The sequence below is a fragment of the Hyaena hyaena genome, unplaced genomic scaffold (genome assembly GCF_003009895.1).
Source record: "Hyaena hyaena isolate Hyena2069 unplaced genomic scaffold, ASM300989v1 scaffold_37, whole genome shotgun sequence".
Taxonomy (NCBI): domain Eukaryota; kingdom Metazoa; phylum Chordata; class Mammalia; order Carnivora; family Hyaenidae; genus Hyaena; species Hyaena hyaena.
Window position 1 is genome coordinate 3,141,189 of NW_024080669.1, and position 16,223 is coordinate 3,157,411.

Below are 16,223 nucleotides of genomic sequence, written 5' to 3' on the forward strand. Positions count from 1 at the left end.
AATAGATCTTTCTCATTTTGTGAATCTTCAGAGCCTCATGTGATACCTGGCCCATAACAAGTATTTATTTGATAAATGTTTGTGGAACCAGTGACTCCCATCTGAAATTGCCTATACCCACCCCTGCTCCAAGTTCAGAGTGGAAGTCAGGTAGGAGCCGGGGGACTCAAATTGTAAATTTGGGGAGCCCCAAGAAAGGCAGCCCGGTACAGCACTGTGGGTAGCAGTGGGGTTCCCTCATGCTCTCTTTTCCGTAGCCCCAGCAAAGATCATCTCATTCGGAGGCACCGTGACAACACCCTGGATGAAAGATGTCCGGCTGCCCTGTAATTCAGTGGGAGACCCAGCCCCTGCTGTGAAGTGGACCAAGGACAGGTATGTGCGGGACCCTGGAGGGTTGAGTGACCCAAGTGATGAGTGGTAGAAGAGCCATAAAGAAAAGAATCGGACGCCCCCACCTTCCAGCTGAGCAGAGGCCCTGCCAGGGTCGCAGCTGCTGCTCTCCGGGAGGCCTGGGCCCCCTGGCTCCCCGCTGTTGACTGCCGAGTGTCTCCCTCCCCTGGGGGCTTGAAGAGGGCAGGGTTACTGGATATCCCCAGGAAGTGCCCCCTAGTCAGCCTCCGCCTGCTCCCAGCCCTATTTCCCTACAGTCCTGGGAGAGGCCCCAGGAAGAAGGGGAGCTGACCATAACCCACCTCTGCCCCCCTACCCCTGCAGTGAAGACTCGGCCATCCCCGTGTCCATGGACGGCCACCGGCTCATCCATACCAATGGCACACTGCTGCTGCGCGCCGTGAAGGCCGAGGACTCAGGCTACTATACGTGCACGGCCACCAACACTGGGGGCTTTGACACCATCATCATCAACCTCCTGGTGCAAGGTAAGGCCCAGGAAGGCCGGCGCCCCACCACGCTCCCCAATGACCTGGGCGACAGACCCTTAGTGGAACAGAGGTGCCACATGGAAGAGAAGGCAGGAGGGATGGAGAGAATGAGCAGGAGCTGGGGAGGCTGCAAGAGGCTGGGGAAAGCCAGGCCTTGGCCTCAATTGCAGCTGGGATACCCCAGCCCCCCCCACCCCCATCAGATGTTAACGCTTTGTGGTGAGGCCTGGTGGCTTTCCCTCACAGTTCCCCCGGACCAGCCCCGCCTCACTGTCTCTAAAACCTCCGCTTCGTCCATCACCCTGACCTGGATTCCAGGTGACAATGGGGGCAGCTCCATCCGAGGTGAGAGGGGTCTGGAGGAGGAGGGGGAAAGAGGGGAAGAAACTCTGGGCCCAGAAGCAGGGGAGGGCTTCACCCACACTCACCGCTTTGTCCCCATAATGCCCCGGAAGTGATGAATGGGGGGGGGGGGCAATTCAGACCACAAGGAAGTTACCCAGGTGCCACAGAAAGTCACCAGCCTAGGTATCCCGGTTTTAGATGGTCCGCCCCGATTGCTGCTGGTGACCCATGTGAACCTGGAGAGATCTGTTTTCTTCTCTGGGCCTCAGTTCCCAAATCTGTAACAGTAGACAGCAAGTGCTTCTCAACCTTGAATATGCACATGAGTCACCAGGGGGATCTTAAGGAATGCAGATTCTGATTCAGGAGGTCTGGGGTGGGATCTGACAGGCTCTCAGGTGACCTAATACTGCCAGTCAGGGGGGCCCATCCCTGGAGCAGCAGGGTCTAAACAGGGCCCCTTTTAAGCCTCAAGGCTCTGCTTTCTGCTCCCCTCTCCACCTTAGCTGCCAAAGAAAGAGCAGGAAAACTCCTTGTAGCTTTGTGTCCAACCTGCGTGGGCCCTCCCCCCATCACCAAAGGCCCCACTCCGCCCCTGCCGGGAGCGCAGCCCCCCGACGCCTGTCGGGGTGTCCCAGGCCCCGCCCTGCCCGCCCTGAGCCAGGCAAACCTCCCGGGCAGGCTTCGTGCTGCAGTACTCGGTGGACAACAGCGAAGAGTGGAAGGACGTGTTCATCAGCTCAGGCGAGCGGTCCTTCAAGCTGGACAGCCTCAAGTGCGGCACGTGGTACAAGGTGAAGCTGGCGGCCAAGAACAGCGTGGGCTCCGGGCGCATCAGCGAGATCATCGAGGCCAAGACCCACGGGCGGGGTGAGGCTTAGCGACGACCCAGCTGGGGAGAGATGGGCGCAGGCCATGGGGATGGAAGACGGCTGGGGCGGGGAAGGAGGGCGCTGGGAAGCGCAGGCTGAGGGAGGGGCTTAGCCAAGTTCCCGCCTATGGATAGCACCCTGACCAATCACAGTAGGAGAAACAGGCCCCTCCTCCCTGGAGGGCTAGCAGCCTCTTCCTTCTTCCCACAGCCCTTCCTCCTTTGCTGAGGCCTTCTCCGCAGGTCCTTGCCTCTGCTCCCTCCCCTTCTGTCCCCCTCGCCATCTGTGCCAGCCACTGCAGCCCCCCCCAGCCCCGGCCCAGGGGACTCCCTCCCCCCGCGGACGAACGCACCCCCTCCTCGCGGTCTCTAACCACGCTCTCTCCCTGTGGCCCCCCAGAGCCCTCCTTCAGCAAAGACCAGCACCTGTTTACCCACATCAACTCCACGCATGCTCGGCTTAACCTGCAGGGCTGGAACAGCGGGGGCTGCCCTATCACGGCCATCGTCCTGGAGTACCGGCCCAAGGGCACCTGGGCCTGGCAGGGGCTGCGGGCCAACAGCTCCGGGGAGGTGTTTCTGACCGAGCTGCGGGAGGCCACGTGGTACGAGCTGCGCATGCGGGCCTGCAACAGCGCTGGCTGCGGCAACGAGACTGCGCAGTTCGCCACCCTGGACTACGACGGGAGTGAGTCCCGGGGCGGCCGCGTGTCCCCAGGGAGGCTGGCAGAGAGGCCGGTGCATAAAGACAGGACAGACAAGTTGAAAAACAAAGGGGAAAGCTGGAGACAGGGAAGGGACCCGCAGACGTAGGCAGGAAGGCCGGTGGGCGGGTCCACCAGAGTGACCCATACAGACCTACAGACAGGCGAACAGTCACACTGAGGCTTGTGAGGGTCCTTGAAGGTGCGGTCCTTGCTCTCTGCTGCTTAGGAGAGACGGAGGGGCATGTAGAGATGTAGTTGAGGCCCTGCCCTCTGAGGCCCCTCTGCTAACATGGTGCATTAGCCAGGATGGGATGGCCTCTGCTGCAGTAACAGATAGACACCAAAGGCTCCATGAAGATCTGCTTCTTGCTCTCATAACCTGTTAAGAGGGTTGGCTGGCCATCATCTTCTGTCTATGCCATCTTGAATGGGTAGCCTCCAAGGTCACCAAGTAGAGAGAGAGAGAAGAGGCACCCCAGTTCTTAACTGCCTTGGCCAGGAGGTGCCGCTCGTCACTTCTGTTCACTCTGTTGTCCAGAACTAGTCACGTGATTCTAATCTAATTCAGGAGGTCTGGGAGGTGTAGGTGAGCACGTGGGTGTTTGGTGAGCACTAACTGGTGTACTTCATACACATGCACACACTCATATACACACATGCGCGCACACACATGCACATACATTAAAGGCACATAGAAGGCGGAATTCATAGAGATCCCTTATCACAAGGTAAATTAAGTCTACCTGTGTGTTACGGAAACAGAAGAAAAGCAGGATCAGGGGGATGGGCTCAAACAAGGAAGGCTTCGCGAAGGAGATGGCTGTTATGCAAGGCTTTGAAACAGGCAAAGGTGGGGCTTGGCAGAGGGCTATGTCAGCAGAACTTACTGCCTCCATGCAGGCACCCAAGGTTAGCAGATATTGCCCATGGGAGGGGGGATCAGGGAGAAAATGCAGGGCACTGAATAGCTTTGCCCCCATCTGGGGAAGAGACCCTGGGATCCCACTGCTCTGACTTCTGATTCTCACTGTCCTTCCCCCACTTTACGAGCTGGATCGGGGAATCAGTCTCCCCTCTAGAAATGAACATTGAACTCCAACAGGCAGGAGACTATCTCTCAAAGACTTCAGGATAATTCTAAAACAGCCCCATGAAGTCATCAGCTTCATAATGCAGCATAAAAACGACATGAGTGTTTGTGGGCTGTCCTGAAAGGACCAGAATTTGGGGGGGGAGGGGGGGGTAAAGGGGAAGGCTGGGGCTCTGTGCCAGGAAGTAGAGATCAAAATGAGACCAAGGGGAGCAAGAGAGGTTCAAGGGTGACCCCACCCCAGGGGACTCTACACAGAGCCTACTCACAAGGGACATCTGACTCCCTTCTTCACTTCATTCAGGTACCATCCCTCCCATCAAGTCTGCTCAAGGTGAGGGGGATGATGTGAAGAAGCTGTTCACCATTGGCTGCCCGGTCATCCTGGCCACTCTGGGGGTGGCACTGCTCTTCATCGTCCGCAAGAAGAGGAAGGAGAAGCGTCTGAAGCGGCTCCGAGGTAGGCAGGTTTCCTACGGGCTTCTCGGGAGGGAGTGTTGGCCCTCGGCCACACTGGCCCCTTTCATTGGCTCCTGGCACCATCGGGGCAAGAGAGTGAGCCTGTGTCTCACTGAAGGGAGAGCTGCTACTCCAGTCTTCTGAAACCTTCGTTCTCACTGCTCACTCCTCTGTGTCCCTAAGACTTTGTGCCTGACCTAACCAGGGCTGAATTTTAGAGGTGCACTCTGGTAAAGCCATATTGATTTAAATAGTTAAACATTTCCATGTTAGGGGCGCCTGGGTGGCTCAATCGGTTAAGCATCCAACTTCAACTCAGGTCATGATCTCACGATTCATGAGTTCGAGCCCCACATCGGGCTCTGTGCTGACATCACAGAGCCTAGAACCTGCTTCTGATTCTGTGTCTCCCTCTCTCTCTGCCCCTTCCCTGCTCATTCTCTCTCTCTCTCTTTCTCTCTCTCTCAAAAATGAATAAACATTTAAAAAAAATAAAAAATAAACATTTCCATGTTAGTTGGTAAATAGATGATCCCTTCCACCCTGGATCTCCCCTCTCTCACACAGGATCCCTGCGATTCTCCTAGGAGCTAGCCAGTGAAGCATAGACCTGCAGGTGGTCTCTAGGGCCTTGCTCAGTTCTGACCGTGTCACTTCCAGAACGTGTCTGATGTTAAATATTTTGAACATCATCCCTGTCCTAATACATGATACCATAGACTGGCATGAATGAGTCTGATTTACCTTGATTTCCCCAGGGCCTAGTACAGTGTCTGGCACCTAGTAGTTGCTTAACAGACGTTCATTCATTCATTTGGAAAACATTTATTGAATAGCTGTTGTTTTGTAAATACTTCCATACATTGGAGATATAAAAATGAATAAGAAGGAAGAGTCTGGAGTCTTATGGAACATAGTCTAGTCCTCAAAGAGTTCACAGTCTCATGTGAGAAGTCAGGGCACAAGAGTAGTACAAAAGAGGGAATTACTAACACTACCTTGGGTGTTTAGGAGTAGAGTGGATGAATGGTTGAATGACTAATTGGATGGTTGGATGGAAAGATGTATAGATGGAAAGATGGTTGAATAGATGGTTAAATGAAAGATTTAATGTATAGGTGGTTGAATGGATAGGTGGCTGGATGGATAGATGGAGGAGTAGATGGATGGATGATTAGATAATTGGATGGATTAATGGTTGAATGGATTATTGTTTGGATCCGTGGGTAGGTGGATGGATGGATGGATGCATATTTGAATGGATGGATAAGAGATGAATGATTAGGTAGTTGGGTAGATAGTTGAATGGATGTTTGGATGGATGGAGGATGGATAGATGGATGGGTAGATAGATGGATGATAAGATGGACAGATAATTGTATGATTTTATGGATGTATGGCCAGGTGATTGGATGAATGGTTGAGTAGATGAATAGATAATTGGATGGTTGGATGGATGGTTGGTTGAATGGGTGGATGACAGATGAATGACCAGATGGGTGGCTGGAGAAACGAATAGGTAGATGGGTGGGTGAGTAGATGGTTGGATACATACATGGAGCTAGATTCATTCTGACAGACTAGTCTCATGATTCTCATTCTCCTCAGAAGTCTAATGGATTAAGTAGGCCCGTGGCTTCTCTCACTCTTTTTTTTTTTTTTCCTTTTTTGTCAATTCCTAACCTGAGAGCCCTGATCCTATTCAAGGCCTCTCTGGAGACAAAGCAGGGACACTCAGATTCATCCATGGACTTCTTGGGTTCAGGTGCCCAAGAGGAAGAAATGAAGTCTCTTGGTTGATAGTCATTTAGGGATGCCCATTGGCCACCTCTACTTCACTCTCTTCTCTTCTCAGCAGATAACTGAGGATGGACCCTCCACTGGTACCCATTCCCAACCTGCTATGATGTCTTGTTTAATTAGAATCATTTCAAGAAACAGATGGAGCAGTTTATATACCCTCTCCTTTGGGAAGGACCTCCCTATTAGATAAAAACCTGAGGAAAGGAAAACAGACCTGAGCCAAAGCTCGCACCAGGAGCAGCCAGATCTTATTGTATTTTAGGCCATTTTGGGGGCCTTTTACTTCTCCTTCTTCCCAGGAGACCAGCCCTGGTCCCGTTTTAGGGAATTCCCCCACCTTTTCCCCCATGCCTCTGCCAGTTTGCATCCTGCTCTGACTCCATTCTCACCCAGTCCCTCTCTCTACTGTTTTGCAGATGCAAAGAGTTTGGCAGAAATGTTGATAAGGTAGGTGTCCCATGGCTGCTTCCTCCCCTGCAGAGGACAGGCTTCTAAGATGCCACTGTCCTGCTAAACCCTCCCCTCCAGCCCCTTATGGCTGCTGGGTCACCCACCCCCGGCCCTTCTCCCCACAGTAAGAACAACCGAAGTTTTGACACTCCTGTGAAGGGACCACCCCAAGGCCCGCGGCTGCACATTGACATCCCCAGGGTCCAGCTGCTCATCGAGGACAAGGAGGGCATCAAGCAGCTGGGTGAGTGACAAGTGCCGTGGGCCCTCTGTCTCGGTCTTCCCCAGGCCACACCCCACGAAGGGCTGCCACCAGCCCTCCCAGCAGTGCCCAGAGCTCTGGCAGCAGCCTCACCAGCAACTCAGCAATCTCAGAACGCACTGACGCTTCTCTCAAGGGCTAAGTTTCCTCCTCTCACTGAAAGAATTATTCTGTCCTTTCTGGGCCTCCACAAGAGATAAAGACAAAAAGACATTTGTGACGTCCAAAGAGAAGGACTCCTACTCATTGTCTTTCTTCCCCTAGGAGATGACAAGGCCACCATCCCCGTGACGGACGCTGAGTTCAGCCAAGCTGTCAACCCCCAGAGTTTCTGCACTGGTGTCTCCTTGCACCACCCGGCCCTCATCCAGAGCACAGGACCCCTCATCGACATGTCTGACATCCGGCCAGGCACCAGTATGCCTTACCCCCTGGGAGACAGACCCCCTCCCACACAGGGTGTTTTGGGCACAGCATGGGGCACAGGTGATAAAAAGAAAAGTGGGGGAGGAACAGCATGGAAGAATGGAAAGAGCACTGGAGTTAGAATCCACAGACCTTGATTGAAGACTTACTTAGCTGTGACCTTGGGTATATTGCCAACTTTGTCTCTCTGGGCCTCCATTTCCTTACGTAGACATTTTAAGAGCATTGGGTACTCTTTTAATTTTTTTTTTTTTTTTTAGGATTTATTCAGTTTTGAGAGACAGAGAATGAGTGGGGAGGGGCAGAGAGAGAGGGAGACACAGAATCTGAAACAGGCTCTGAGCCGCCAGCACAGAGCCCAACGTGGGGCTCGAACCCACAAACCGTGAGATCATGACCTGAGCTGAAGTCGGATGCTTAACCGACTGAGCCACCCAGGTGCCCTGAGGGTTGGGTACTCTTGCTCTCCGAGGGCCTTCTGCCTCTAGCACGATAGCTCTGGACAGAAGGATAAAATACATCAAGGGCTATGGGAAATGAATGCACAAGAGGGAGCAGGAGAGGAGGTGACATTCTTCCCCCAGTGGAAGGAAAGGATGCGGTGGGTGGGGAGGCCCAGGATGCCAGCCACTGCCCCCACGCCTCGCCACTGCTGCTCTTTTCCTCCGGGGCCAGCTACGTGGTCGGGAAAGGCAGCATGCTCAGCGTCCCCAGGGGAGCTTCTGTGGCTACTTATGCCTCCTCCCTAGCTCTGCACTGCCCTTCTGGTAAGTGCCAGCCGCCCAGGCCTGAGTGCCCTCGGTGGACGTGCTAGCCATCGCCCCCTGTTTGCAGATCCGGTGTCCAGGAAGAACGTAAAATCAGCCCATAGCACCCGGAACCGGTACTCAAGCCAGTGGACGCTGACCAAGTGCCAGGCCTCCACACCTGCCCGCACCCTCACCTCCGACTGGCGCACCGTGGGGTCCCAGCATGGGGTCACTGTCACTGAGAGTGACAGCTACAGCGCCAGCCTCTCCCAGGACACAGGTGAGCCTGGGGCCCTGCCTGCATCTTACTCTCTGTTCTCCAGCTCCCCCTTTCTGCTTTCCCAACCTCTGCCCACCAGCTCGTGGGGGCCAAGGCACAAGCCCACTTCATTTCCAGCTGTCCACTGGCTTACTGTGTGGCTGGCACAAAAACACTTGACCTCACTGAGCCCTGCTTGGTCAAGGGTCTCACTCTGCCGTCCCAGAAGATGCTGGAGAGGACAGTACGTGTGATGGTTGTTGGAGACAGAGCTGAGTGTTCCAGGGGGTGGCTTGTTTCCAAGAATGCAAGACGTTCTGCCTTTCATTTGCCAGAGACCCCACTTCTGCCCCCACTGCCACCTTCCCAGGGGGCGAGCGGGGTCTTTGGAGATGACCACTGGGTCGGGGGCGGGGGGGAAATGCTCAGTCTGGTCTCGTTTTTTTAAATTTTCTTTTGAAGTTTATTTTTGAGAGAGAACACGCACGAGCAGGGGAAGGGACAGAGAGAGGGAGACACAGAATCCGAAGCGGGCTTTGGTCTCATTGGTAAACGAGACCCTTTTCCCCATGACCCCCTCATTTCTTCTTACCTCCACGCTTTCCGTCTCCGCAGACAAAGGACGGAACAGCATGGTGTCCACGGAGAGCGCCTCGTCCACGTACGAGGAGCTGGCTCGGGCCTACGAGCACGCCAAGCTGGAAGAGCAGCTGCAGCACGCCAAGTTCGAGATCACCGAGTGCTTCATCTCGGACAGCTCCTCCGACCAGATGACCACAGGCACCAACGAGAACGCAGACAGCATGACGTCCATGAGCACGCCCTCGGAGCCCGGCATCTGCCGCTTTACCGCTTCCCCGCCCAAGCCCCAGGACGCCGACCGGGGCAAGAACGTGGCTGTGCCCATCCCACACCGGGCCAACAAGAGTGAGTGCTTAGTCCCCCTCCCCTGCTGCGTCCCCCCTCCCCGACGGCTCGTGGGGCTGGCCAGCCTGGGCAGGGCTCCTTGGCCGTGTGGGCGGCACAAATCAAATACTTGGGAGAGTCCAGATCAGGGTCCATATCCTGGCTCAGCCTCTTAATACGTCCATGGCCTTGGAAGTCACTTAGCCTCTCTGGCCTTCATTTCCTCTTTTGTAAAATGCAAATGACAGCATATACTCTGCGTTACTGTATTGTATGCTGCATTGTATGTATTGTAGTGAGCAGATGTCCTGTACATGCCTGACGCATGGAAGGGTCTCCGGACATCGGGATCCTCCCCTTATTCTGAGGCTATGTCGCTACAGAGACACAGCTGCCCAACGGCTATGGGTCCCAGTGCCATTCAAAATTAATCCAGATGCAAAGGAACAATCCTGGCATCCCAGCGCATGGTGGCCAAACCTCATGGTGGGCAGTGACCTAGCCTGACAGGCACCTGTCTGACTCCAGGGGCCTGGCCAGAGCTACAGCCTTCAGGGTTGGCGGGACAGCCATAGGATAACTGGAGGGCGTGAGATGGGGGCTCCACCAACGGACATTGGACCAGAGTCTGGTCTGCTCACTGCTGGCCTTGCTAAGTGGCCATGCTAATCGGGGCACTCGGGGTCGTCAGGAGAAGAGCCCAGGGTAACAAAGTACAAAGACTTTGGAGATTCGCAGCCCTGAATGACGCCCCCACCCCCTTCAAGCTGGGTGAATTGGGGCAAATTACTTAATTTCTCTGAACCTCAGTTTCCTCATTTGTAAAATGTGGTCAGGTATTAACCTATCCAGGAGGCTGTGGGGACTAAGTGAGATCACGTAAGGGAAGTTACTGGCCCAGTCACAGGACAGAGGCACATTTACAGGTGAGGATGCTCACCGAGCCGAGGGATCAGGACCGGGAGGTCCTAGACGTGTGTCATACGGAGGTGGTTTAAGAAATCAGGGACATCTCAGCTGGAAAACAGAAGAGGGGTGGGGAAATGCAGCTGACTTCAGACATCTGGACGGCAGCCGTGGGAAAGGTGGAGGCGTGGGGATGCTTGCTATGTGGCAGAAGGCAGAATCAGGCTCCATGTGGGGAGTCCTTGTTTTCAGAAATGAGCTCTCCCCCAGCGGAAGCCGACCAGCCTGTATCGGCCATTGATCAAGAAGTATCAGCTCACTGAGCAACTACTACACGCGGCAGCCACAGTGACGGAGGCACGATCTGTGTTTGATCTCACTCACTACTCACAGCAGTCCTGTAGGGAAATGCGATTGTCCACATGTCACCGATAAGGAAACCGAGGCTCAGAGAGGTCAGGTCACTGATGGTTGCCTGGCTTGCAGAGGGTCTCCTGGATCAGATCAGGGCAAAGATGGGGGAGTAGGGGGTGGCGGGAGCAAGCCGGCTCCCAGAGGCCTCTGCCTCCAATGTTTTCTGCCCCTGTGATTCCAGGTGACTACTGTAACCTGCCCCTGTATGCCAAGTCGGAGGCCTTCTTTCGAAAGGCGGATGGGCGTGAGCCCTGCCCCGTGGTCCCACCCCGAGAGGCTTCCATCCGGAACCTGGCTCGAACCTACCACACCCAGGCTCGCCACCTGACCTTGGACCCTGCCAGCAAGCCTTTGGGCCTCCCGCACCCAGGGGCCCCTGCTGCCGCCTCCACAGCCACTTTACCTCAGAGGACCCTGGCCATGCCGGCACCCCCAGCCAGCACGGCCCCCCCAGCTCCCGGCCCCACCCCTGCCGAGCCCCCCGCGGCCCCCAGTGCCGCCCCTCCGGCCCCCAGCACCGAGCCTCCGCGGGCCGGGGGCCCACACACCAAAATGGGGGGCTCCAGGGACTCTCTTCTGGAGATGAGCACATCAGGGGTAGGGAGATCCCAGAAGCAGGGTGCAGGGGCCTACTCGAAGTCCTATACCCTGGTGTAGGGGCACAGTGAGAAAAGCGGCCCTTCGCTCGGACCTGTCTGCACCTCCAGCCCTCACACACCAACTTGGCTGTTTTCCTGCATTATTTATATTAAACTGACAGAAACCAACCGACAACGAAAAGAAAGCCCCCAAGTCACGAACGCTTGTACATAGAACTCTTTTGTACAAATGAAACTATTTTCTTCTTCTCCATGAAGCCAGGGCACAAAGAATTTGACAGTACAAATCAACCCCTCCCAACCCCACAAAATATGCGTGGAGAGATCTATATACATATATAGGGAGATGGGAACGTGTCGACAAGCTATATATCTATATATGTCTCTCACCTTATTTTGAGACAGAGGCACAAAGACTCAGCAATTTTTCCCTCCCACCCACTCAACCCTCCTTTCAATCTAGGCGGTTTTGACAAAGACCAAAATCCCAACTCAGAGACACTGCATGCGATCTTACTGTTCCAAGAAAACCAGGACTTGCTTCAATTTGCAGATGCTTATGTGTTAATACCTTTTTCTATGAAAAAAAACCCAGCGCCGTGTGCAATAAAGGTTATGTTTCTACGTGGTAGCTTTTTTCCCATCTGGCGAGGGCCAGTGGGGAGGGAGGGAAGAAGGAAAGGCCCCTATATTTGGCTGGCTATCTCGTGGGGAGACTGGGAGAAGCTCGGGTTTTAGCTCAGCAGGTTAAACTTTTTAAAAGGCTTTTAATTAGCCCAGGTGCATTCTTGAGCACCTGTTCTGTTCTCAGATCTCTGCCGGCCCCTAAAGGGGGCCAGCTGTGTGGCTTTGAGCACGTTCCTAAACCCCTCTGGATCAGTTTCCTTACCTATAAAATGAGGCCACCTTGCTGAGAGCTTGGGGAGCCTTGGGGGGGGGGGAAGGCAGGCAGGGGTCTGCTGGTTTCTCTCCTCCAGGCATGCCCAGGAGAGCAAAGCTAGGCAAACCACGAGTGCTCACTTAAGTCATATAAGAGGTATCTATAAACTGGGAGGGGAAGGAAGAGGTTCTATATATCCTGGGGGTTGGGACAGAGCCGGAAGTTCTAGGCTGTTAGGGCAAGGTGAAGCCAAGGAGAAGGGGTGAGATTATCAGAGTTTGGAGAGGTAAAAGGGGCTCATGGAGGAGGGGAAATGGAGCTCCACCAAAGAGAATGGGCCAGCAGGCATGCCGGGAACCTTTCCTGGCTTTGGACAAGTTGGCATCAGGTTGCCAGGTAGAAGGAAACGTGGGCGGGTGCGCAGAGGGACCTCATCTGATGAAAGGGTTGAAAAGGCGTGTGGGTGGGGCCTCCAAGGACCTTCAGGTTTGAGTAGCCGGAGGAGATGGAAAGACCCCAGGTCGCCATCTCCCTCCTCCCTCTAGCATGGCCCAGAACCCCTGGGTGAAAAGACAGTGCACCTAAGAAGCACAAAGGGGGTTCAGTGCCCCCAAGTGAAGGCTGAGCTGTGGATCGGGAATCTGGAAGGAAGGTGAGTCTCTGGGACCTGCCATCCCTCCAGAAGCTGAGAGGGGGGACTGGAAAGGGGCCCCAGAGGACTAGAGAAGAAAGGAGGGGTTTTGTGCAGGATGCAGGTGGGCTGTTCCTGTCTGTCTGGGCCACAGCGAGACCCTGGGTTGCATGACCTTTAATGCAACCAAAAAGCGACTCCTTCCTCAAACGCTCCCAGAGCACCCAGGGAGTGTGGGATACAGAGGAGCTGTCGCTGTGAGTGTGCACAGTACAAGGTAAGGGGTTGGGTGCCACGGCAGGGGAGGGGGCAGAGGCCGTGTGCTCCCTGGTGACTCCTGGGCCCAGGGGCAACTCCATCTCAGCCCCCGCACCTAGGACCCAGCCAAGAGAACCAGCTAACCGTGATCATGAGAATAGTGAGAAGGGCCTGCTTTCCAGACTCCTGGTGATAGCCCAGCTTCATTCCTTCAGTGCCCGGGCAGTACGCCTCCCACGGCTGCGTGCGCCATCTGCAGGTCACCTCCCCAACTGCAAGCACAATGATCCAGCCTGGGAGTTCTAGAAACTTGGCTGAGAGCCCCCATTCTGTGGCCCGCCCTCACCTGCGCTGGACACTGGGGAATCTCGAATCAGACCCAACTCAGACTGGCATGAGGGGACGAACAAATCCTGGAGGCTAGAGTAGAATAGAGTCACCTGCTTACGTTTGCAGAGGGGAACCCTGCCGTGACCATACATTATAGAACCCTATGCCATGTGTCCGTTACTGGGCAGAACGCTTTCCTCGCGTTGGCCCGTGCAACCTCACTGGAGTTCTGGGAGGCCGGTGTCACAGTCTCCATCTGACTGGTGAGGAGCTGGGGTCTGGGGGACTTAGGTAACTCATTCAAGGTTAGAGGAGCAGGAAAAGGTGCTTAACTCAGATCCAAGCCCAAGGGTGTCTGATTCCTTAACCACAGAGCCACACTGCCCGGGGGTTGTGATGCTCAGAGGCTGAGCTCCAGTTCTGTCCCTAGGACATTGCATCTGGTGCGTCTTCCAGGACCAGGGAGACCAGCTGGACTTGACTGTCCGGAAGGCGGTCAGTGTGGAGCCGTCAGTGACTGACTCCGGGAGGTAGGCCAATATGCCGGCGCTGGGTGGGACGGGGAGCCTGAGGGACCTCATTCTGCTGCGAGGCGGTGATAGGGAGGGAGGGAGTCGGTTCTGCGGGCTGCGGAGGACCAGGAGAGATTTGGAGTGGCAACAGAGGATCAAAGGTGAATGAGCCAGTTTCACTTGTGGCCAGCCGAGCTAAATCCTTAACTCTAAAACACAAGGTCCAGAAATTCAACCAGACTTGTGCAGAATCCACAGTTTTGTGCACTGGTCATCTCTGGTCTCAGTATGTCCTTTAGCTAAACTGCAAACCCGCCCGTCTGAACTGTCCCTGGAAGCTCGTTCCCAAGTCAGCCAAACCCCCAGTCATTTGCTCCCAGTTAGTCACCATGAACCTGACCAGACCTCCACTCTGTCCACCACAGATGAGGCCACTGTCACTGGTACTCAAAGCACAGCCCATAGACTGGCAGCGTCAGCATCACCCAGGAACTTGCTAGAAATGCACATTCTTGGGTCTCACCCCAGACCCACTGGATCAGGAGCTATAGTTTCGCAGTCATCCCAGAGACCTCACATGCAGGCTAGAGCACTGGAAGGCTCCAGAGAGATCTCCCTCCTGCCAACAATCAGTGCTAGAGTAGTGACTTTCAAACCTAGTTATGCATCAGATGCACCCGAAGAACTTGGTTCAGTCTCAACTGAATCACAATTTTTTGTGGGCCTGAACTCCAGGCATTTGTATTTTTTTTATTGTAAAAGGTCCACAGTAAAATTTACCATTTTAACTCTTTTTAAACTAGGCGGTTCAATGGCATTAAGAACATGCACCTTGTTTGTGCTTCCATCGCCACTACCCATTTCCAGAACTTTGTCAGGTCTGCAAACAACAGCTCTGTATTCATTAACAACTCACCACCCATCCCCCTCCCTCCCAGCCCCGGCAACCACTGTCCCACTTCCTGTCTCTGTTCAGTTGACTCCTCCATGATCATTCATATGGTATTTTTCTTTTCTATTGGCTTCTTTCCCTTAGTGTGTTTGCAAGTATAATTTGCGTTGTAGCATGTATCAGAGTTTCATTCCTTTTTAAGGCTGAATGGTATTCCATCATGTATAGACCACATTTTTAATCCCATTTTAAAAAATTTTTTTTACGTTTATTTATTCTTGAGAGTGAGAGAGAGAGCACAAGCAGGGGAGGGGCAGAGAGGAAGACACAGAATCCAAAGCAGCCTCCAGGCCCGAGATGTCAGCACAGAGCCCGACGCGGGGCTCGAACCAACAAACCCTGAGATCATGACCTGAGCTGAAGTCAGATGTTTAACCAACCAAGCCACCCAGGTGTCCCTTAATCCCATTATTGATGGACACTTGAGTTGTTTCCTTTGGCTGTTATGAATACCACTGCATAAACGTCAGTACATAAGTTCCTGTTTGAATCCCTGTTTTCAATTCTTTGGATATATAACCAGGAGTGGAATTTCCAAATCAAATGATAATTCTATGTTTAACATTTTTATGAAGAAAAAATCTTTTGATTGAGGTATAATTGACATATACTAGATTCAGGTGTATGATGTAATGATTCGGTATTTGTATACACTGTGAAATGATCCCCACAATAAGTCTAGTTAATATCCCTCACCGTACATACTTACAAATTTTTGTTCTTACAGTGAAAACTTTTAAGATTTATTCTCTTAGCAACTTTCAAATATGCAACAATGTAGTTTTAGCTATAGTCCCCATGCATGTTGCATCCCTGTTACTTAACTATAACTGGTGGTGGTTTTCCTTTTGATCCCCTTCAACCATTTCACCTACCCCAGACCCCCTCTCCTCTCTCAACTTCCAGTCTGTTCTCTGTATCTATGAGCGTGGTTTTTTGTTTGTTTAGAGTCCACAGATAAGTGAGGTCCTACAACATTTGTCTTTGATTTAGTTCGTTTAGCACACAATGCCATTGAGATGTATCCAGGTTGTCCAAATGGCAAGATTTCACTCTATTTTATGGCTAAATAGTACCCCACTGTATTCCAACAGAATTCCATGGCGCACTATACCACATCCTCTCTATCCATTCATCCATCAGTGGACACTTAGTTGTTTCCGTATCCTGGCTATGCAAATAATGCTGCAAGGAACATAAAGGCACATATATCTTTCCAAATTAATGTCTTGGCTTTCTTTGAACAGATACCCAGAAGTGGAATTGCTGGATCATAGGGTAGTTCTGTTTTTAATTTTTTGAGGAGCCTCCATACTATTTTCCAGAGTGGCTGCACAAATGTACATTCCCACCAACAGTGCACAAGGGTTCCCTTTTCTCCACATGCCTGCCAACACCTGTTTATTTTGTCCTTTTTGTAGCCGTTCTGACAGGGGTGAACTGATATCCCACTGTGGCTTTGATTTGTATTTCTCTGGTGATGCTGACCACCTTCTCATATGCCTGTTGGCCATTTGTATACCTACTTTG

The 16,223-nt window shown here is 53.2% G+C and overlaps 1 protein-coding gene across 1 annotated transcript in view; it reads left to right on the top strand.

Moving 5' to 3' along the window:
* The window catches only part of DSCAML1 (DS cell adhesion molecule like 1), a 348,318-nt gene extending 336,564 nt beyond the window's left edge, over positions 1-11,754 (top strand). Inside the window, 12 exon segments of the mRNA XM_039229392.1 lie at positions 258-375; positions 718-881; positions 1,131-1,229; positions 1,911-2,099; positions 2,501-2,788; positions 4,202-4,357; positions 6,576-6,606; positions 6,735-6,853; positions 7,136-7,288; positions 8,132-8,326; positions 8,921-9,232; positions 10,713-11,754. Of these exon segments, the coding sequence (XP_039085323.1) occupies positions 258-375; positions 718-881; positions 1,131-1,229; positions 1,911-2,099; positions 2,501-2,788; positions 4,202-4,357; positions 6,576-6,606; positions 6,735-6,853; positions 7,136-7,288; positions 8,132-8,326; positions 8,921-9,232; positions 10,713-11,188 (2,300 nt within the window). The 3' untranslated portion in view covers positions 11,189-11,754.
* Positions 11,755-16,223: the final 4,469 nt, after the last annotated feature.